The sequence below is a fragment of the Acipenser ruthenus genome, chromosome 1 (genome assembly GCF_902713425.1).
Source record: "Acipenser ruthenus chromosome 1, fAciRut3.2 maternal haplotype, whole genome shotgun sequence".
NCBI classification, from domain to species: Eukaryota; Metazoa; Chordata; class Actinopteri; order Acipenseriformes; family Acipenseridae; genus Acipenser; species Acipenser ruthenus.
In genome coordinates this window covers 95,320,533-95,344,590 of record NC_081189.1, presented here as the reverse complement: position 1 = coordinate 95,344,590, position 24,058 = coordinate 95,320,533, and the positions used below count along the sequence as shown (strand labels likewise).

Here is a 24,058-nt window from a genome sequence, read left to right as displayed (position 1 = left end):
TTTTATCATTTTATAATGATGACTGTCAAAAAGTAATAGTTTGTGGCCTACATTTCCAAGCAAAATTCTGAATTCATACAACTGAAACCTTTACCTCACAACAGACGTGACTGTAAAACCCTCTTTTTCAGAATTCACGGAGAGTGCATTGTCCATTTCAGTTCCCTGATTTGCAATCCAGCTAAGTAGCAGACTTTCTCTGTACTGCAGGATGTTGCTACTGTACTGGAAAAAAATCAGTATACATATGTGGCATTTTATTGATTTATGAATCATCACTATAAAGGCCAGACATTAACAATATACATTACCTTAATAACCATCGAGGCACCAGATGCCTGGCTCAGATCATAGACAATCAAATCGGATTCCCAAGGTTAATACCGATATGATACTGTTATTGCTAGGATTCTGCTTGAAAAGAAAATCTAATAATATCCTGAGTGGTTAAATAATTATTAATCGAATGAAACAGCTAGTACAGACAAAGTCAAGCAAAATATGAAAATATCTGTTACCTCAACACTTTCATCTACTTCAATCCCACCATTGCTATCATCATCAAGTTGCTTGTGGATATGGCGAAGTGCCTCCAAACTCAACTTGTCTGCTTCGCTGATGCATTGTGGTGTCACTGTGAGGCAGGGATCTGCAATGGAAAGGTCAAAGGTCACTAAAGATAGATGAGAATGACTCATTAAGGATCTTCATCATCCGTAGCTGTCCTATACACACCGCTGTATTACTTAGCATCATTTATTGTTTACTGTTTCTTTTGTTTTGTCAGGCACTGGATATACAAACTCATTAAACAATTTTGCACCTGGATTATAATTGTCTGTCTGTTCATTGATCACCTGCACCTGCACACTGTTAACCACTTTGCCACAGTCACCAACATCACTTCCTGGCTCAACGACTAGATAAGGGGAACTCGTTAATCAAAATGCATGTTAACAAGATCAAGAAAAATGAATGAAAGTATAATTCACTGTTATGGAAACTACTAGCATACAGGGAGGCAGCTCACACCAGCAACTAGCGGCCAAATGGAAATAAAAATAATGGGAATATCTATGTTGTTTATAATTTGTAAACTTAATTTAAAATTGTGCATTTTGTCATGCAGAATGTACATTTATTTAGAACACTTCACATATAAAATGCTGATTTACGATTATCTGGAGTGTGAGTAAAAATCGGACGGCACAGATAAAAAAAAAAAAAAAATACAACTCTTTTAATGTGCATTTTGCAAAAAAATACTTGTGGTTAAAAACAAAAAAAAATACCGTAAGCCATCTATGTATATTGGTTTGGAATTTATTTTCTTATTATGAGGACATCTACTTTTTTATGTATTTTAGTATGTATTATTGTAGTTGTTAGTTATTATACATGTATAACATGTATACCATGTATGTAACACTTCATTATACATTTATTAAGCTTTTAAAATTAACCCTGGTCCTGTACACACTCTCTCTCTCTGTATCGTCGGCGTCACAGACGCGGTCTGTTAAATGTCTGTTTCAAGGTCAGTTATATACTCTTAATTAAAACCCTCTTTTTTAAAGTGCAAATTAACTCCTGATAATGACAATTAACACGGATTTGCTTTTAAATTCCTACACAGGGGGCTCCTGAGTGGCGCACCCAGTAAAGGCACTCCACGTGGGGTGCAGGATGCGCTCTATAGTCTGGACATCGCGAGTTTGAGTCCAGGCTATTCCTTTGCCAACCGAGGACAGGAGCTTCCAGGGTGCGGCACTCAATTAGCCGAGCGCCGCCCGGGGGGAGGGAGGGTTAGGTCGGCCAGGGTGTCCTCGGCTCACCGCGCACCAGCGACCCCTGTAGTCTGGCCGGGCGCCTGCGGGCTTGCCTGTAAGCTGCCCGAGAACTGCGTTGTCCTCCGACGCTGTAGCTCTTGGGTGGCTGCACGGTGAGTCTGCAGTGTGAAAAAAAGCGGCCGGCTGAAGGCACACGCTTCGGAGGACAGCGTGTGTTCGTCTTCGCCCTCCCGAGTCAGCGCAGGGGTGGTAGCGGTGAGCTGAGCCTAAAAATAATTGGCCAGATCCAAATTGGGGAGAAAATAATAAAAAATAATTGGCAACGACTAAATTTATAAAAAAAAAATAATAATAATTCCTACACAGACAAAAGAAGGGGGGAATCCTGCCTGTTATAATACTCATTAATTTGTCTCACATCACAAAACATACGTTTATATTATCTCTTTATAGCAGGGGCAGTTTCTACTTTACATTTTCTGATCATGCTGTAAATTATGAAGCTGGTGGAGCACAAAGGGAACTTTGATTGCATCCACTTCTGCGATTAGAATTTTTCTCAACACCATCTCCATTTTGGTTCTGCTCAGAACTGTTGTTCATCTACCAAAGCTGTCCACGCTGCGTCTGCACAGACCGTGATGTCAGACGCAGACTCCCATCTGCAATCTAGCCGTCAAAAAAGTATCGTGAATGCAGCCAGGGTTAAATAAGAATTGAGAGTATTCATCTTTCAGTATGGATGTATGAATTTTAGATTGATAAATTTGCTTCTGTGGCTTCTGGACAAAAAATAGGCAGTCAGCACTGTCTTCCTGAAAGTGATATTGATTATTTGTTTTGTAAATTTACAGGTTTGCTGCCTCCTAATATTCAACATCCAAACAGACAGTGGCAAATGCAATGCAATGAGAACTTACAGTGGTTTAGGTTATATGGTTTTTAGGTATAAAACCAAATAGTAGTCACCTACAGTATAGATGTTTATTGTTTGCTTGTGGAACATGTCTAAATAGTAGTTTAATGGTATTAACCCCTAAGGGCAACCAAAGCATCTGCAAACAGGAAGAGTCCCATGCTTGTACAACCAAGATCTCGATACTTGCCACATTTTCATCCTGTGGTGGGTTAATTCCCTCACTGACACTTGCACTAGAAGGCCATGTGAGAAGAGGATCACTTTTCGCCCCACCATGCCAGCAAAAAAGCTAAACTTGTTGCCAACTTTGTTTTGCTTCAGAGAAGTATTTTTTTATTCCAACAAAGCTGTCATTTGTCTAAATAAGTTTTCCTTTAAAGGTCTTAAACAATAATAATAATAATAATAATAATAATAATAATAATAATAATAATAATAATAATAATAATAATTGAAACATGTTCACCCTCAAAGCTTGACAAATGAATTATCTGAATACAAACTGTGGGTGCTTTGGCATGTTTTACAAAGTGTGCTCAAATAAAGTTTATGAAGAATGCTGCAAAGCAGTTGATATATAAAGCCTGCAATTCATGCGTGAGGCCTACTGTATAACAAAATTCACATCATAATTAAGGCAGACACTATTTAAAATGTTTAAATTATGCTAATATGTAATTTATTATTATTATTATTATTAGTAGTAGTATTATTATTATTATTAGTTGTAGTATACATTCAGTGATGTTTCATGGCTGATTAGTTTATACAAGTAAGTAAGTTTCCCTTGGAAAAAAAATGATTATTTTTTGGCCCCAAAGACTGATATGAAAAAGCTTGAGGATAACAAACTTATGTCATATTGTACATCTATATTTGTAATATAGGCATGAAATGTGAAATTTTCATTTCAACAATACAGGTAATACATTTGTTAAAATAAAGTTTTCAGTTTGCTTGCCTTTTCTTCCAGGGAATTTTTATTTTATCTTTATTTCTTGTTGTGATTTCATGTCAGCAATGCATTTGTTTAAAGCATCTTGTTTAAAGCATCCGTTTCTCACAGGAACAATAACCATACAACCAGGAAGTAAGTCCCTGGAAACTAAACCTTGTGTTAGCGGATGCTGTCCTGTATAAACATTTAGGACAATTACAAAAACAAAAGCAGATGTGACTAAATACTGTGCCATTTATTAGAACATTGTTGCATGTGAATATACAGTGCAGTAGAAAAGATAAACAACAGGGTTTGATTTTCAATACCTGTAAACATATACAACCCATCAACTGAAGCCTTGGAGTTGGATCTGTTCAGTCTCACCTCAGAGAGGACGGCTCTCCCTGAGCCAGGGGGAAACCCTGTATTCTTTACTAACAACGTGCTTTCATCTATGCCAGTGGTCATCTCTGGCGCATTTGCATGTTCATGTCCTTCTCTCTTTCAGAATTCCTGTCACCCCGCGGGGCTCTGTCTCTGAGGTCTGGCCGAAGCGTAGGTGTTCCTTTTAAGTCAGGGCGACTTCTAGTCTTCTCAAATGTATTCTCTATCCTTCTGTTCATTTTCCCCTTGGGGGTAGTAACGCTTGCTTTCCAGCCTTGGAGGCCGATAGGTTCAGCTGTCCGTGAGCCAAGGGGAAATCATGTCATCTTCCTAAAGTCACAAGCACATAATTCCTATTTCAAGTCCCAGGGCTTACTCCTCGCAGCCCATGCTCCTGTTCTGTGAATGTTGAGAATTATACCCTGGACTACAAACTCACTAATTGCAGCTTCACACATCATGGCTTTGTCAAGCAGGCTCTGATAAATGTACACTGATCTTTAAGTGACCTTTCACCTCAAGGTACATTTGATACCACACACATTCTTAATAATATAGGCAAATTTTTAATAACACATGGAACAAAATGCTGTTCATTTTACTATAAAGTCTACATTTAACTTGGATACACATCAAAGAATAAAATTACTGTAGTAAAAATGTATCAAGCACATCTGTTTCCAAACCTTAATATACAATGTCCTGTTATTACTATATGGTAAGTGGACTTGCTACATCAGAAACTATTTTATTGCTGGTTAGAAGAGGATTGGGAAGGAATCCTTTTATAACTGTAACAAAAGTTAAAATGTATTATTTACACACTATGACATATTTTTCATGAGAAAAGTAGTTACTTATTGTAATTCTGGTCTCTAGTTTCCCTTTAAAATAATAACATGTGTGGATATTTACAGCACATCAGCGGTTCTATAGCAACTGACTGAAGTGATATTGTTTGCTTGTGTAAATGACCTGTAAATTAGCAGAATGTTTGATGAAAGTGTGACTTAACACTAGAAGGACCGGAGATATACTCATACCTAGAAGCCCCGCAGCAGTCTTTCTGACAGCTGTATTCAAAACACTAAATAGTATAGAAAGGAGAAACAGTCAGCTGTAATTATTTTATTTTTTTATGTGTACGTCTGAACAACCAAAGCATATTATGTGTATATATATATATATATATATATATATATATATATATATATATATATATATATATACATATACAGACGTGCTCAAATTTGTCGGTACCCCTCCACAAAAAACGAAGAATGCACAATTTTCTCTGAAATAACTTGAAACTGACAAAAGTAATTGGCATCCACCATTGTTTATTCCATATTTAATAGAAATCAGACTTTGCTTTTGATTTTTTATTCAACATAATATTGTAAATAAGAAAAAAAATGAAAATGGCATGGACAAAAATGATGGGACCGCTAACCTAATATTTTGTTGCGCAACCTTTAGAGGCAATCACTGCAATCAAACGTTTTCTGTAGCTCTCAATGAGACTTCTGCACCTGTTAACAGGTAGTTTGGCCCACTCTTCCTGAGCAAACTGCTCCAGCTGTCTCAGGTTTGATGGGTGCCTTCTCCAGACTGCAAGTTTCAGCTCTTTCCATAGATGTTCGATAGGATTCAGATCAGGACTCATAGAAGGCCACTTCAGAATAGTCCAATGTTTTGTTCTTTTCCATTCTTGGGTGCTTTTAGCTGTGTGTTTTGGGTCATTATCCTGTTGGAGGACCCATGACCTGCGACTGAGACAGAGCTTTCTGACACTGGGCAGTACGTTTCGCTCCAGAATGCCTTGATAGTCTTGAGATTTCATTGTGCCCTGCACAGATTCAAGGCACCCTGTGCCAGGCGCAGCAAAGCAGCCCCAAAACATAACCAAGCCTCCTCCATGTTTCACTGTAGGTATGGTGTTCTTTTCTTTGAAAGCTTCATTTTTTCGTCTGTGAACATAGAGCTGATGTGACTTGCCAAAAAGCTCCAGTTTTGACTTATCTGTCCAAAGGACATTCTCCCAGAAGGATTGTGGCTTGTCAATATGCATTTTAGCAAATTCCAGTCTGGCTTTTTATGTTTTTCTTTCAAAAGTGGAGTCCTCCTGGGTCTTCTTCCATGGAGCCCACTTTCGCTCAAAAAGCGACGGATGGTGCGATCAGAAACTGACGTACCTTCACCTTGGAGTTCAGCTTGTATCTCTTTGGCAGTTATCCTTGGTTCTTTTTCTACCATTCGCACTATCCTTCTGTTCAATCTGGGGTCGATTTTCCTCTTGCGGCCGCGCCCAGGAAGGTTGGCTACAGTTCCATGGACCTTAAACTTCTTAATAATATTTGCAACTGTTGTCACAGGAACATCAAGCTGCTTGGAGGTGGTCTTGTAGCCTTTACCTTTACCATGCTTGTCTATTATTTTCTTTCTGATCTCCTCAGACAACTCTCTCCTTTGCTTTCTCTGGTCCATGTTCAGTGTGGTGCACACAATGATACCAAACAGCACAGTGACTACTTTTCTCCATTTAAATAGGCTGAATGACTGATTACAAGATTGGAGACATGTGTGATACTAATTAAAGAAACTAATTAGTTTGAAATATCACTATAATCCAATTATTTATTATCTTTTCTAAGGGGTACCAACAAATGTGTCCAGGCCATTTTAGAATATCTTTGTAGAATAAGCAATAATTCATCTCTTTTCACAGCTTCTTTGCTTTATTCTATGACATACCAAAGGCATGCAAGTATACATGATAAAATAGCTTTTAATTTCATCACTTTTCAGGAGGAATGAAGCATTATTTCAATGAGCTGTAAGGGTACCAACAAATCTGAGCACGTCTGTATATATATATATATAAACATTTATTTTACAAATCAAAACAAGAAAATGTAAATAAATAAACATCTGAACAGACATCGGTTTACAACATACATATTTATAACTTTTTTTAACTTTTCAACAGCAATCGGTTTATTATCAATGTGCAAAAGCAACTGAACAACGTAGATAAATAAACTTAGAAAAAAAACATTTTACAGAAGCGCACAGCACAAGAAGTTATAAAAAAGGTCTAATTTATTTATTTATTTTTTCGACTTTACCTTGAGTCTAAGGCTGTTCACAATCAACACAGATAATGCGCTTCTCCACGCCGCCTTTCTGCACAGGGCACAGCTGGCCAAAGTTTTATTTTGATTGCACTTACCAACCTGGCATTGGCGTCTCTTGTGGCGCTCAACGGGGTGGCCAGCTTCAGCTGTGGGTACACGCTTGGCAGTTTCTCTCTGTTCCAAATGCTTCTTGAGAAGTTGCTGTGCTAACTGTAAAATATATTCTCTCCTTGGTAAATTCTTCTCCATGCATTCTTTGTAAAGTACCCAGGAGTTGCTAGGTCCAATACATTGTAAAACACCTAAACAGACCACCGCCGGGAGCCAGCTTTCACAGAATACTTCCGTGCCATCTGATCCAAAACATCAACTCCATATTTTGTTGCGTTGTAAAACTCCACAGTCTCTGGTATTTATTTTCGCTAGTCCCGATGCTAATTGACTGACCAAAACAGCGTACCTGGCAAGCAGGCGCCAGCCTTCAAAGGCTGATTGAAAATAATACACTGTCAGTCATTCACTCAGGCAGAGAGTAGAGACTAATCTGATTACAGCTAAACACATTGCGGTCTGGTAAATAAAAATAATAAAGTAGAATACCGTTCTGTATAATCAAAATACAATTGTTTTCTGTGTGGCTGTCAATGTGACTGTTCCCAGGGCTTTTAGGTATAATGTAATACATCTCCTTTATTTCTGCACTCCCGCATTTCATGCTTTGTGAGTATTTAATTATTATTATTATTATTATTTATTTCTTAGCAGACGCCCTTATCCGGGCGACTTACAATCGTAAGCAAATACATTTCAAGTGTTACAATACAAGTAATACAATAAGAGCAAGAAATACAATAACTTTTGTTCAAGCATACAGACAGAAAGGTACATGGACGCACAGCCCCATATGTGTTATACGACTTGAGAAAATTACATTTTAAAACCAAAAACCACCAAAATGACTGCCAAGGGGCTTCTAGCCGTGAGGTTTTTCCAAATGCTTTGTACTCCAACACAGAAGAACATAACTTCTTTATGTATCTCATTTATTTTTCTACCTTCATAGAAACGTGTATCATGAACTACTTAGTGCTATAGTAAATGTGAAATAATGTTTAATGCCAACTTGAAAGGCAGTTTATGTTTTTATTATATTAATTTAATATACCAGTCTTTTTTTCTTGAAAACGTGCCATTTAGTTTATTGCAGATAGTTTACCCCCCCCCCCCCCAAAAAAAAGTGGCAGCCTTGAAAATCGGACCCATATTGCATAGTGAAATTTAGTAAGAACAACAGAAATAACCTCTTGTATAAAAAAAAAACATGAAAAATCCAATCCCATTTATGCAAGCAGTTCTAAAGATATAGACTTATTTATGCCAAACAATCAGAGGACAAGAAATGTCATATCAGGTTTCATTATCAATCTTTATTTGATATAGCGCACTTCACAATAAATTGTCGCTAAGCACTTCACAAAAATCAATTAAAATGCAATACAATACAGGGTAAAAACACTACTTAATATTAAGATGTGAACGATAGATTGCAAAAGTGTGTCTTCAGTCGTGTTTCAAAAACTGTAACAGTTGGTGCCTCCCTTATGGAAACAGGCAGCCCATTCCATAATTCAGGGGCCCTAAAGCTAAATGCTCCACCACCTGTGTTCTTATTTGATACCTTAGGGACAGGAAGCAATCCTGCGTCCTGGGATCGCAGTGGTGATCTAGGTATATATGGGATTAAAATACCATTTAAATATGATGAAGCCAAACTGTTTAATGCTTTGTAAGTAATAAGCATGACCTTAAAATTGACCCTAAACCTTACAGTAACCCAATGTAGGGCTGCCAATACTGGCGTAATGTGATCATGTCTTCTACTTCTTGTTAAAACCCTGGCAGCAGCGGTTTGCACAAGCTGCAGTTGGGATAACACATACTGGGAATACCAGAAAACAGCACTGCAATAATCAAGTCTGGATGTTATGAAAGCATGCATCAGTCTCTCTGCATCTTCCATGGAAAGAAAGCGTCTTAGTTTAGCGATATTTCTTAAATGAAAAAATACACTTTAGTTATTTTTCTAATATGAGGTTTGAATGAGAGACCTCAACTTAAATGGGAAGCTGTCATGGACATCTGAATTTGTTTTGTTTAATTTATCACTCTGATAGTTTCAGTACAATGGCCAGGACAGAAGCCTGACTGAGGTTTTTCATATTAATGATGTACTGCAAGGGATGTGTTCGGTTGTTTAGCCACTGCTCTCTCTAGAACTTTGGATAAAAAGGGGAGGTTTGAGGCCTAAAATTATTAATAATATTTGGATCTAGGGTTGATTTTTTAAGTACTGGTAATGGTTTTATTACAGCAAGCTTAAAATAGACTTGGGAACAATGCCAGATGACCGGGAACCATTTATAATACTTAAGACCATGGTATCGATCTTAGAAAATACAATTTAGTGGGAATAGGATCTAAAGCACATGTACTGTAGTTGATTTTGTCCCATTAACTAAGTCAGTCAGATCAAGCTGGTTAATAGAAGTAAAGGATGCAATGATTTGATCTGCTTTAGTTTTATCAGTATTGCAGAATGTCTCCTCTAGGTTGAGTGTGCTATCTGATTTCTTATATTAATCATTTTATTATTAAAGTGATCCATGAAGTCATGACAGCCTGTTGGTAATTGGGTATTTACAGAGGGCATCTGTGTGTTGGTTAATTTAGCGATTGTTTAAAAGAGCAAGCGAGGATTGTTTTTATTTTTTTTCTATCATAGCTGAGTAGTATGATGATCTAGCTGAAGACAGAGCAGCCTAATATTTAATCAGACCATCTTTCCAGGCGAGATAAAAGACCTGTAATTTGGTATTTTTCCATTTATGTTCCAGCTTACAACATGCACATTTAAGCTTCCGAGTTGTGTTATTAAACAACAGGAATAATCTTCTGAAAGCTATTTTTTTTGTTTTAAGGGGTGCTACAATATCCAAGATACTACTTAGGGTAGAGTTGTAGCTGTCCACCAGTATGAATAGGTGCTGAAGTGGATAAAGCGTCCAATAATTTTTCAGTAGTGGAGCAATAGAGGGACTGATTTTTAATACAGTATTCTAGGAGTTTTATTGAGCTAGGTATTATTACTTCAAAAATAATAGCAGAATGGTCTGAGATTGCAGGATCATTGATAGACAAATTCTGGATGTCAAGACCACAGGTGATAATTAGATCAAGTGCATGACTGTAAGTTGGGCCTGATACATGTTGAACAAAACCAACAGACTCAAGCAAACTCATAAAATCCTTTCCAATGGAATATCCATCCACGTCAACATGCACATTGAAGTCACCCAGAACCACAATTCTATCAGCGAGCATCGACAAGAGTTCGCCAAACTCAGACAAGAAGAGAGAGTTGGGTCTAGGAGGTCGATAAACAGCTGCAACATAAATCAGAGTAGGACAACTAACCACAAAATATAGAATCTCAAATGACAAGTATCCATATAAATCTTTATGAATAAGGTTAAACTCATTACCAAAAATTGCAACAAGACGGCCACCCTGACCTGTAGGGCGTGCTTGAAAAATGTGAAACTGATGAAATGAGAAACCAGTTGGACAAGGTATATTATCACCTTGTTTCAGCCAAGTATCAACTAACATTAAGATATCCAATTTTGTTTCCAAGATAAAATCATTAATTAACAGAGACTTGTTACCAAGAGAGCTTGTGTTAAATAATGCTTGTTGAGGTTTTAATTTTGATTAGATTTGCAGTACAATACACCTGGGAGGAAGCGGGTAGTTTACAGCGAAGGAGATACCATCTCAATATTATACTTAACTGATGATTTGAGTGGCACATCTCTAAGCAATATAATAAGTCATGCATTTTTACACTAGTTGTGTAGGATTTTTATAGTAATTCAGTGTGCCTCTACTATATCCTTTCTGCGGAGATTACACAATACTACTGCATAGCTTCATTTGTTCTGTAGTTAATTCACTAGGGTGTTCACAACATATTTTTTTTCTACAGGGATATTTCTCAGTTTTAATTGTGTTACATATAATGGCTTTGATATTGTTTTGAAAATGAATGTTCAAGGCTCAGACAAGTATTTGAATATTCAGATATCCGAACATGAAAACGATTATGATCATCTCAGCACTATGATAAATACAGTAGCTGCTTATAAAGCACTATAACTGGCCATTGTGTAATGTAGGGCTAATCTGATATTTGCCATCCTACTTAACCCAAAATCCTGTAAAAAGACACCTTCCTTTAATGGGATATAATTCCTATCCTTCCACAAGACACACCCACTATCCTTTCGTGTGCTTTGGAGAATTCCAAATGGACATCTATCTGCTCTCTATTGAGTAGGGATAGTACTGTAACTTTAATAAAGTTATCACTGGTGGAGCAAAAGAATTATGCAGACATGCTACTATATAGAGTACTGGACTTCCCCTTTAACTGAAACCATCCCCGGAGCCCATAATTCATTTAGACATCCACCTGATAAAAGAGCGTAAATAAAGATTCTCAATGGTCTAGTATTTCAGATCATCAGCAGCTATTAAGACACACATATCATTTGCTAGTCCAACAGGCCAGGGAGGCTAGGGACGCTACTGCAGCTTATAATGTTTTCAGTCACAGCCTTCTTACTAATCTGTTTAATTACCATGCATTAAAAAGATTTCAGCTTTTTTTTGGCAACACTGTAATAGACACGTTTGTGCAAATGGTAAAAACATGAGCTATAGAAAATTGACTGCACCATAGAGTACTGCAGCACAACATACTGTTGCTACCTTTCTATTCATGTACTGCTTGGCAAAAACAGGTACTGTATATAGCAGTTTTCAGCCTGTAGTTTCAGATAGGCTTTATCCCATGTGAAAGAGAGAGCCCTGTCGCTGGTTCCTGCTCAAATATGTGCAGCTGGGATGCGGAACAGGAGGCGCGTTGTTGGGCAACCAATTGAGCAGATAGGTTCGCCCGGCGCTGAGCTGATCATGCACAGGCAGAACCAGGAGATGTGGGTGAAAAGCCAGAGGTGGAGAAGCTGGAGCCCTAAAAGCAAGAGCCCTGAAAGCCAGACGGGGAGTAGTTACCATCCTCAAAGGCCAGAGGAGGAGTGGCTGCCTGCCAGTCAAGACCCAGAGGAGGAGCTATGGTCCAAGAAGGTAGCGGCTGTCCTGAGGGCCAAAGGAAGGAGAAGCTACTGTCCCGATAGCCTGAGGAGGAGGAGCTGCCGTCCGACAGCCTGAGGAGCGTCCCTGAAAGCGAGGAAGGAGAGAGACCTGCGCTCTAATCCAGCACCTATGGGTCAGCTCCCTCAGACCGTGCTTCCAGACATCCGACCATCGTGGAACCAGCTGGAGATATCAAACGGACCGGTGGTGCTGTTCTGAGGGGGAGGATATGTGACAGGGAGAGCCCTGTCTCTGGTTCATGCGCAAATATGCTCAAGTGGCGCTGAGCTAATCGGGAGGTCCGGATTGGCTGAGGGGCGTGCCCGGGGAGGCTGTGCGGAGCTCAAAAAGTGTCTCCGCCACAGCTCGAGGCTACTGCATGGTCGTGGCCATACAGACGGGCGCTCAGTGAAAGCTTGCTGTCTTGATGTCGAGAAGGAGTCTGCTCCATGGAGAGAACTACTACACAAAACCATTCCATTCCAAGTCGGGGCTCATGAAGGCATTGCCCAGCCGAGGCCGTTTGAAGAGGCCAGAGTTGCCGTGAGGATACCAGGACTCAGGGAGCCCAGAAGTAGGTCAGTTTAGGGGATGTTGATCCCAAACAGTATAGACAGGGTTTGCGTAGTGCAGTAGGTTCCTGGAGCAGGACGTTCCTTTTAGTGGGACTAACGCTCGCCTTCTGTGGCAACTTTTATTTTTAGTTTTTTTCTTTATTAAATCTGACACTAGGCTGGTACCCTAGTGGCAGCACCTGTGTTGTTTATTAAATCTGCGTGCCTGTTTGGCGTATCAACACCCAATGCTCTGTGTCTGCCTCAGTATTACTCAATGACGACCCAGACACGTAACACTTCCCTGTTACATCCCACTGTCAACTTTCTTATTCTTTCCACCAGGAACTGTAGGACAAGGTCAGGTCAACCCCCCCCAACCCTTCCTTGGGGAATTGAACAGCCTTCCCTAGAATACACACTTCTGTCTTGATATCCAAGTCAAACAATGAGACTGTTCCAAACTAAAGGTGTTGAAGGAAAACACTTGGTTTGCATATTACTGCTATAGCAGCCACATCTAAAGCCACTTTCACACACAAATGCTGCTACAGCCATCTCAGAGACATTTAAAAACTTATTTAAAATACCCATTCACACAGCACAAAATTGCACAATCTATGCTGGAATAATACCGTCATAACCCTTTCACACAGCCAAAGGGACCATGCGAGTACAACTTTCAAACCTGTCTGTCAATAGATAGTTGTCATGGCAATGGCGATTAGCCCATAAATTACAGCTTCATGCACTGTCCCTTCTATTTGTGAATTCACAGCTTTGTGACAGTATAGGCAATTCACATAGACCGAAATGCAGCATCAGTGTCGGTTCTGAGCCGTCAAAACTCGTCTGTGTGAAAGGGCTATAAGAGGGGGTAAAAATAAAATTAAAAAGTCACATCACATCAATATGACAGCCATATTGGGTCAGAGGCCACAGTGAAGGTCTATTATAACAAACACTAATTTATAAATTACAGCATGTCAATTAAAAAAATAAGGAAAACTGTGTACATATATACTAAATATTCCTTACATCCTCATGTTTTTCATTAGGGTTTAATTTGCTTAAAATTGAACGTGCGAGTTCAAAGAGAATGCAAATGTACGATTGGTTGACAGCCCACATATTTGCTAGTAAAATAGCCTGCTTGCTTTAGAATTGTAATGGATTCTAGACAGGAATCTCATTACCTCTTAGGGTTTTAAATATTCCATGCCAGCTTATGTGTGCATCTTTTGCAAGTACTGTTGATGCAACTGAAAGCAGGGATATTCAAACATTTTTTTAAAATTAGAAATGTATGTATTTGTGAATAAAAACAAAGCAACTCTGTTGCATTCACTCAAGATGCATTCACTCATTAAAGACCACCAGCAAGGTGTGTAAGGCGAATACAATGTTATGCAGTAACTAGAAATCTAACTTTACTATGTAGTACATGTTTATGATTACAGTAACAAAACATCCTAAATCAACATACAGGGCATTCACTGGAATGCTTTACTGGAATGATGTACCTGTGGATCCTAATTATTATCTTTCAACTGCTTTTAAACTGGTGTTTTCCTATTACAGCAGAGTATCTAAGATTGTTTTGCCTGCATACATAAAGCTGAAATTTCTAGGCGGAATTCAAGGTGGAATATCTTTGAAAATCTTTTTAAAAATGTGACTTATTGTCTGCTCTCTATTTGATCAGTCACATATTACCATGCTGGCCCACTTCACTGTATTACATTTACTCTAATAGTTGCTGTTTGCTAATTTCTCAGGACACACATTGCAGTAGAACTTTTTCAGGTTTTTGGGTCAGCCCAGGCAGGGAATGTAAACTTGAGCAGTCTACAGCAAAACTGGATGTATAATGTGTCCCATCCTCCTTGTAGAGGGGTTAGCTGGCAGGAAATCAAAATGAAAAAGAAACACATGTGACATAATTACCTCAAGGTAAAATACTGGAAGTGAAGTGTTACTAGCCAGATGATTACTAACCCCTCAGAGTCAGGGTCAGATAAAGCTAGGTGAGAACAGCTGACCAATAAAGCAAAAGGGGGCCAAGGACAAGCAGCAGACTACAAAAAATAGTAGCAATATTCATAATCTAGTATCTGAACTCTTGTGAAGAATTCCCCGGAATGATGTCCTCAAACTGTTCAATCTCATTACAAATTGTATCTTATTGAAGTCTTATTCACATACAGTGCACAGTACATGGAACCTGGACACAGATAGGTTTTCTCTGAGAATGCTCATGCCACAGTAGACACAACCCCAAAACTAACAATGAATCTTTGGGTTCTCAATGTAGGCTTGGTGTTTGCTTTCAGTTGTTATTGAGTTTGTTACATTTCAATTCTGAGATCTTTTTTTAATGAGTAAAACAGCTTAAAAAGTAGGTCACTTATTCTACCAGTGAGGTGTACAACGTGTCATACGATACCTTACAGCTCAAACAGTACATCTTACAAATATCAGTGGTGGCTCTATTAAGGCTGAGCTCTACCCTATAAGGTCTGTTTAAACCAAATTAACCTGTAATAGCGTGATTTTCTACTGATTTTACTGTACTTTATAACTGCTCTTATCTGTAATGTGATATTCTGTATTGTGGTATTTTTTAACAACTGTAAGTCGCCCTGGATAAGGCCATCTACTAATAAATAAATAAATAAATAAATAATAATAACCTGCTGGGGTAGATAGCTACTCTCAAAAGTTCTCATGAAGAGGTGTGCATCAAAACACACCTTTGTAAACCAGTCCTTTCTATATTCTTGGAAGCTTCAAAACCTTTCGAAAGGGTATTTTCTAAAAGAGATTTAGTTACCATACTGTTGCTTGATTTTAAAGGTGTGCACTCTCGTTCTGTTGTTGGTTAATCATTTGCTTCTACAGTAGCTTTTTTATGTCACTGTTGTAGTCATCATCAATGGTGTATTTTTAGCTACAAAGTTAGAAAAACAAGGAGCTGTATCAAATGGAAAATACCAAGCATGTTTGCAAAGGATATTGCCTGTGTGGTACACCAAATCAATGTGTTCAAAAAAAATCTGTAGTCATTTGTGCAATTTAATTTACTGTAGCATTTGCTTTACTTAACTTCCTGTAGAGTGGATTTAACTAAATTACACAAAACTATCTTAATTTATATACAATTCAATCAAATAGGCCTTTGTTTCATGCCCTGATCTGTTGTGAGACACATTAGGCTATTATTTTTGTTTATTATTATTATTATTATTATTATTTATTTCTTAGCAGACGCCCTTATCCAGGGCGACTTACAATCGTAAGCAAAAACATTTCAAGCGTTACAATACAAGTAATACAATAAGAGCAAGAAATACAATAACTTTTGTTCAAGCAAAGTACAAGTTTGACAAACCACAATTCAATAATATGGCAAGTAATAGTGATAGTTACATCAGGATATGATTAAATAGTGATAGTTACATCAGGATGTGATTTACATGTATTTGCCTGGCTTGCCACTTTCTAATTACCCAGGAGAAGATAAAATACATTTATTTTCATTTTATTTATTCCAATGTGTTAAACTACAGTAGGATAAGTTATGCATTTTGTTTTAATCTGACTGACGATATAAACAAATGAACATACTGTATGTAGGCCTACCCATGGATAAATGGGTTGCAGTGCACTAAAATTACCTTCCAGTAAGAGTATTAAATAGTACAACTATTGATCATGTGTTCTCTTTTAATGCATGACAGACTTGGCAGTTCATAACATTTTATTAAATATTTTTACATATACTTGCACACACTAAAAATCTCAAAGCCTTTAATTTCCATCACTGTAATCTAGTAGGATATGCAAATCTGAATCGTGTATGGTCACCGGTGGGCACAAGTACTCCGGAGGGACAGTTTTACCCTGTGTATTTCTGGAGCGCTTTTTTTTTCACTCATTTTTTGATACACAAACCTCTCTCAACTCTACATGTAAAATGTTATCTATATAACAAACAGCACATTTTAATTTGCTTGAGCATACTGTACATTAGTTAACTGAACTAAAGACTCAGATGATTACAGTTTTTCTAAAATTGATATGTCAGCTCATGGAAGGTATGGTGAGAGATTCCTGGAGAACCAGGAAGGTTACGTGAGTCCTGTGTGCTTAAAACCACCCAAGCATTCATAAACAATAAATCTTTTTTCAGCGTACACCCAGGGCTCTCCAATTCCCCCCCTCCCCCCAAATATTTAGGATCCAGGACTCTCAAATAAAAAACCTGAAGGTCCCAGAGGAAATGCTGGGGGTCCCAGTGAAAATTTTGGGAGTCACAATAAAAGTACAAAGTCTTAAATGTCATGGTACATAAATCTTTTTTTGTCTTCATTTATTTAAGTTGTGTCCATTTTTTAATAAGAATAAGAAACAAACACTAAAAGCCACAAACAGAAAGTCTTAAAGAACGAAGAGCAAAAAGTAATAGCAATAGAATCCATGAAAGCAAAATTCAATAAAGATCAAGGATGACCAGCCATTCTACGAAGGAGACAAAATGATCCAAATTAATAAATCATAATTGCCCAAAGATATTTTTGGATAGATGTTGATGAGATCTACAAGAATGGCAGATTTTTTAAGCTGCATTTGTCATGCATTCGAGCATTGCTTATGGCCATTTTGGTGAGGCTAAAGTACCACATAGTCCTAGATGAACAGGTGTTGAAACATTTTATTTAAATATAAATGCATTTTTGGTCTTAGAATACAACTCACAGAATGGGTTAAACATTAAGTCAGATTCTGGTTAAATTCTGGTTAAGTTAGATAAAGATCTTTCTGGTCACTTTGTCTTTGCTAGGACAAGGCTGACCTCCAGGACATTTTGAAATAGGTTTTGGCCTCTCATTTGATGTCCAGTTCTAATATGTAAGGTATTTGCCATTTAGGATGGATCGTTGTTTTTGTTTTTGTGTTAGAGGTACCAACATATTGTGAAACATCTTTACAAACTAGATAGAAAACAGGTTTTCTTAGGAAATTACAGTTGATTTTATGAGGGTTAAAAAATCTAGCTCCTTCAAAGAGAAACTAGGATTAAGACAAATGGACAATTAACCAAGTGATAAGAGATTTGTGTCTTTTTCTGATTGGTTTAAGGAAAAATCATGATGTCATTGAGAGACTGCGTTTAAACTGAGAATACTGAAATGTTCTTGGTATTGGTTGACCGTGCTTTGGAAAGAGGATACCTGCAAACCGTTGTCACCATGTAACCTTTAAGATGTCTGGTTGTAACTATACAACTCAGAACTATTATCTTCTATAAATTATACTCATCTGGACTGAAAAAGAAGAAGCATGCAACTTCTTCTCTCTCTCTTTCTATTTTTCTTTATTTTATTCTTATTTCAACAACTGGCATTATTCTTCAATTTTGCATTGTCTGGGGTTAGACCTAGAATAAAAAGTGACAGGGTGTGCTTCCAGTGGCATTAGCTTGGAGCTGAGGGGTTATGAACTTGCTTGTGGAACTTCGATTTCTTTGTTACAGTGACACATTTGAAACTACCAAAACCTCAATTAGGTGCGTTTTAAAAACTACAAACTGTAGGATCACGAAAGCAAGGAAGTTATAATCCCACCCACTTAGAACCACCAAAGCCGTCATTTTGACTGCCTTTTACAATACATGTTTTTATTTTGAATATAACCTATTCTATTTTATTTTTATATACAAGCCTGTTGTTATCTCTGCCTGGTAGCCATCAATTCCTTCGTTTTGTACAAGGAATGCACCGGGGAAAATATCAGTAGGAGAGATTTCATCTTGAAGCTAGCCACAGCACTTCGGCAGAAAATATTTCGATCAGAAATCTGCAAAGCAGCAGGCTGCTGCAGTTCAACCTGGATTCAGCGCTGCACCGAGTGACACACGCAAGAGAAAACATACATTGGGCAGTGTGGAGTAGTGGTTAGGGCTCTGGACTCTTGACCGGAGGGTTGTGGGTTCAATCCCCAGTGGGGGACACTGTGTTGTATCCTTGAGCAAGGTACTTTACCTAGATTGCTCCAGTAAAAACCCAACTGTGTAAATGGGTAATTGTATGTAAAATAATGTGATATCTGTATAATGTGAAATAATGTATAATGTGATATCTTGTAACAATTGTAAGTCGCCCTGGATAAGGGCGTCTGCTAAGAAATAAATAATAATAATAATACATTACTTTTGTTTTAAATCAAAAACTACTTTTGTTTTTACAGTGTACATAAACAGTAGGCACATAAACCTGTTTACAAACTAGTTTATTTTGAAATGTTTATTGTATTATAGTTTTTCATTTTTTGAAGTAGTGCTTTATATGTGGTAAGTTATAAAATAAACCCTTTTATGTTTAATTGTTCATTTAAATACAGCGTTTCGGCTGTGCAGATGTTTGATATGATGTGCTTGAATAAACTTTTGAGTTGTATCGGATAGTTTGTCTTTAATTTTAATACATTTGTTTAAAATGTAACCGTCATAATGACTGCCGCCAGTAGGTATGAGTATAACCGCGGCGGTTCTACTGTTAATTCTCCCAAGAATTAACAAGCAAACAGTAGACCATTAAACTTAGCAGTATTGTAACAGTTTAGCCAAATAAACAGCGAAGAAAAAATTCTCTGAGACATTTCTTTCTGTCAGCAACCACTAACGTCTTTCAAACACAGTTGCTTATCCTTGGGAAGCAGTCAGCAAGAAAGCCTGAAATAGATTTCAGCAAAACACACAACTGTACACAGGAGGCCACGTGAAAGGGGCACAACTCAGTATAATGTTCAGTCCATCAGTCCACTCCAATTCAAAATATTCCCAGGTCCATGTTTTACAGTTCTGTATTACCTGCATAATTGACTATATATATATATATATATATATATATATATATATATATATATATATATATATATATATATATATATAAATCTGCGGTGGGGCTACCTGTGTCAGATGGACAGTTGCACGTCCATGTGACGCAGACAACTGCAAACCTGAGAGTCCTGACAAACCATGCATGAGTAAAGGACATGGGTCCCCGCGCCCCTGAGAGCCTTGTGCACACCTAAATGTAGTACATATGCTATAATGTTGAAACATAGTCTCAGGACTTTATGGATTTGCTATGCAGGTTCCACTGAGACTACAAACTACTAAAGGGGGAACTGCATGGTGTACCCTTGTACAAGGCCCGATAGTTTCAGTTTTTATTCATTTCCAATTGATGACAAATTCTCAGCTTTTACAACAGCTACTGTATAGAAAATGTTTTCCTGATTTCCACCAGCAATATAGCATGTGAAAATACTGAATTACTGTAAACCAAAAAAATCCAAGACTGTATGTGCCAACATTACACCCCAAATGCATGTGGAAATCAAAAGTTTGCCTGCACTTTGTTTACTGGATGCAAAGTCAATTGCATACCGCCTTGTGTGACCTTCTTTGCTTACTCATGTGTCAAGTCATCTTAAGCCCCTTTCACACTGGCATGATCTACCCGGGTCAGAACCTACGTCATGCTGGTTGGATATGCGATTTCACACTGCTTTTGATAAAGCAGGGTTGACCTGGGTGACAGGCGCAAGTACACAATAAGCGTATCAATGTCCCGGAACCAGCTTATTACAGACGCTTCCATCCAAGCTCCTCTGGATTGAACCGTCGGCCCAAATGTTGATTAGAGCAAATGTTTCTTCATCTTTGCTGCAATCTGGCTCATGGTGTGTCTCAATCAACAAAACTATGGCTAAACAGAATAAACAGAAATGTTCCTTGCAGAGTGAAACCTTCACGCAGGCATGGCTGTTTGTTATTTCGTCACTTACAAACGGCTGTCGTGCATTTTGTCTCGCTCAACCTGGGTCAAACAGTGTCGACCCACATCCTGAGGTGGGTCGCTGGGACCCGGGCAGGGGTGCCAGTGTGAAAGGGGCTTTAGGTTATAGAGATTTAGGCTACAGAATGATTGATTATCATAAAACACTGGTTGAAATGCTGCTTGTAGCAATTATTATTATTTTTTTTGCTATTGTGGCAGCTTAGAACATATTTACCCCCACCCCTCACATTTTGTAACACTGTTAGTTATAGTAGTTGTTAGCAAAGAGTAGTAATTATAGGTTATAGGTGAAACTTTTAAACTAAAGTATTTTAGCATACATTAAAATGCGTTCACTCAGGGTAGGGAAACACAGTAGAGCAGTTTAGACTGTACAGTACCAGTAGTTAGTTTCCATTAAATAGAGTGAAATGGCTCAAGAACCCACTTAGTGCTCCATCCTACCAGGTATAATGAGGACTGGAAATCTGAAACATCAACAGCGCTATTGGAATCTTTTTTGCTAGTGGAATCAAGTTTTGCTAATGATTTTCAGGCATGTGGCATACCCTGATTTAAACTGCTCCTTTCACGGAGAACTTAAATTACCACCATGCATTCAGCTATTACAGTCTACAAGAGTTCAGATGTATTAACTGTTATAAATAAATTGCACCTGCTAATAATCAATGGCCAGAGTATGTACAGTACTGGTTACTCAAAATCAGACAAGTGGGTCACAAAATGTAGCCTTCACAATGTTATTGCGCCCAGCATCTAAATCATGGTAAAAAGTCAGAACTCATGGTTTCAATGCTGCTAAATCAGTCCTAGCTACCTGCACTTGCTGCATACAATCTAGAAATACAGTAACAGGAAATCCACATACTAGACTTTATCTAGAAAAACTAATATTCTTAATCATTTCAAGAGAAATTCTGAAACATATTGTAGGCCTACACACAGAAAAAAAAAACACAGGCCTAATTCTATGTTGAAAATAAAATCTAATCAAAGGTCATTTTTGTATGGCAGAGCTGTAAACTTGTAACATGAGCATGGCATTTTTGGAAAAAGATCGAGGCTGTTTCACTCACACTTGCCAGCACCTGTTTTCTAAAATGTTTGCTGCTGTAACCAGCCCATTCATAATGATCAGTAATTTTACAATTTAAGAACATAGAACATAAGAAAATTTACAAACTAGAGGAGGCCATTCGCCCCATCTTGCTCGTTTGGTTGTTCATAGTTTATGGATCCCAGAATGTCATCAAGTAGCTTCTTAAAGGATCCCAGGGTGTCAGCTTCAACAACATTACTGGGGAGTTGGTTCCAGATTCCCACAATTCTCTGTTTAAAAAAGTGCTCCTATTTTCTGTTCTGAATGCCCCTTTATCTAATCTCCATTTGTGACCCCTGTTTTTTGTTTCTTTTTTCAGCTCGAAAATATCCCCCGGGTCGACATTGTCAATACTTTTTAGAATTTTGAATGCTTGAATCAGATTGCCACGTAGTCTTCTTTGTTTGAGTATTTTTAGCCCAAGTAAAACCTCAAACTGAAGAATTTCAATTTTCAGATACCACACATGACCTGGAAAATATTCTCTATGTACTCAGTATTGTTTAAAATACCATCCCCATTTTTTAAATGTGCATGCTGCCTTCTTATGGTTTATGCGGGTAAAAAAATAAAATAATAATTCTGCAGTGAAGCAAATCTGGCTATTAGTAATATAAAACATATACATTTCTGTAGTCAGCATTTTATTTAACTACACTAAGTCTACGATACAAGTTTGTAGAATATGAAAGTTCCAAGCAAGCTTTGTTGACCGTCTTGCGTAATTACATTCCCCAGTGGTATCTTTTTCTGTAGGAATAGAAACTTTCTCCATGCTTGCTCAGTGCAACACAGTATAAAGCAGGGGTGTCAAACATACACTCCACGGGGCAATTTTTTGGTGGCCCGTCCATTAGTTTCTAAAATTGCATTGATGTATTGTATTGTTTTGGAATTATTCTTTAAAACAACCAGCCTCTTTAATATAACATGTGTATTCAACATGTGCAGTCTGCATTGTATGAGTGACATTCCCATTAAGCCAATTTGACAGCAAGGCAATATGTCTGATTTACAGTGCAACGGTTGCAGTTATGACAGATTATAACATACAATGGCATTATGACATGCTGCACAAAGCAAAGTATTCTGAGTTTACTGCAAAGTCTTGTGCTGACAAAGTCACAAAGATGAAAGAAGCTATGGAGTCACAACAAAATGTTTTTTTTCCTGAAAATGAGAAGAAAAAATTAAAGTGCTGTGCAGGCCAGTTTTAAACTGCAGCATAAAGAAATAAGAGTTTTGTGCATTTTCACAGCACAGCTTGCGATTTTTGTAAGAGGAACAACCCAGGACTTTAATGTTAATGAAGAGCTTTTATGTGTATCAAGCATGAACACCACAACCACAGGAAAGGACATTTTGAAAGTTGAAAGTGCAGAATTACCTTGAAGAAACTAATTGGGATTACAACAGATGGTGTACCATCTATGACTGGGCAAAACAGGACTGGCTGGCAGAATGCTGGAAAAAAATGAAATAAATAAATGGGGAAGTACCCATTTTCTTACACTGCATTCTGCATTAACAGGCATTATGTGGAAAAATTGCAGAATTAGAACATGAAATGAGCATTGTTATCAAGTGTGTGAATTTCATCCACAGCAGGGGTTTGCAACATCGACAGTTTCATGCCTTGTTAAATGAGTTGGAATCGCAGTATGATCATTTACTGTATTTTACCCATCTACTGTGGCTGAGTCGTGGGGCAGTGCTGAAGCAGTTCTTTCACTTGCGTCAAATAATACAAGACTTCATGTCGGAACGAGGAAAACATGGAGCTCAGTAATCTCCAATGGCTACTGGATCTTGAATTTCTTGTTTACCTCACCGAGCAAATGAACATTTTAAACAAGAAACTCCAAGGGCCAAAGCAGATCGCAACATTAATGGATGAAGAGGCGAGAAGCAAAGCTGAATGTGGCAGCAACATGTGTCAAACTGAAATTTAGTTCACGTCACTTCGTGCCGAGAGATTCAAGAGTTACAAAAAGATTAATTTGATGAAGCCCAGAAATCACACGTCCCTCTTCCCTAAATTCTGCCTTCAAGACATTGGATGAGAGCATGATGATTTCTAATTGAAGGGTGGCTTTGTCAATAGAATCAAGAATGTTCTTTGCTTCAGAACAGTATGGCGAACAGTACGTTAC

General features: G+C 37.9%; 1 protein-coding gene across 2 annotated transcripts in view; it reads right to left on the bottom strand.

Annotated features, from left to right (window-relative positions):
* LOC117420710 (stromal interaction molecule 2-like) overlaps positions 1 to 24,058 on the bottom strand; it is a 99,977-nt gene that overhangs the window by 50,785 nt on the left and 25,134 nt on the right. For both annotated transcript variants that reach the window (XM_034034253.2, XM_034034250.3), the window contains exon 2: positions 519 to 649. In XM_034034253.2, coding sequence (XP_033890144.2) covers positions 519 to 649 — 131 coding nt within the window. The remainder of the gene's footprint in view (positions 1 to 518; positions 650 to 24,058) is intronic.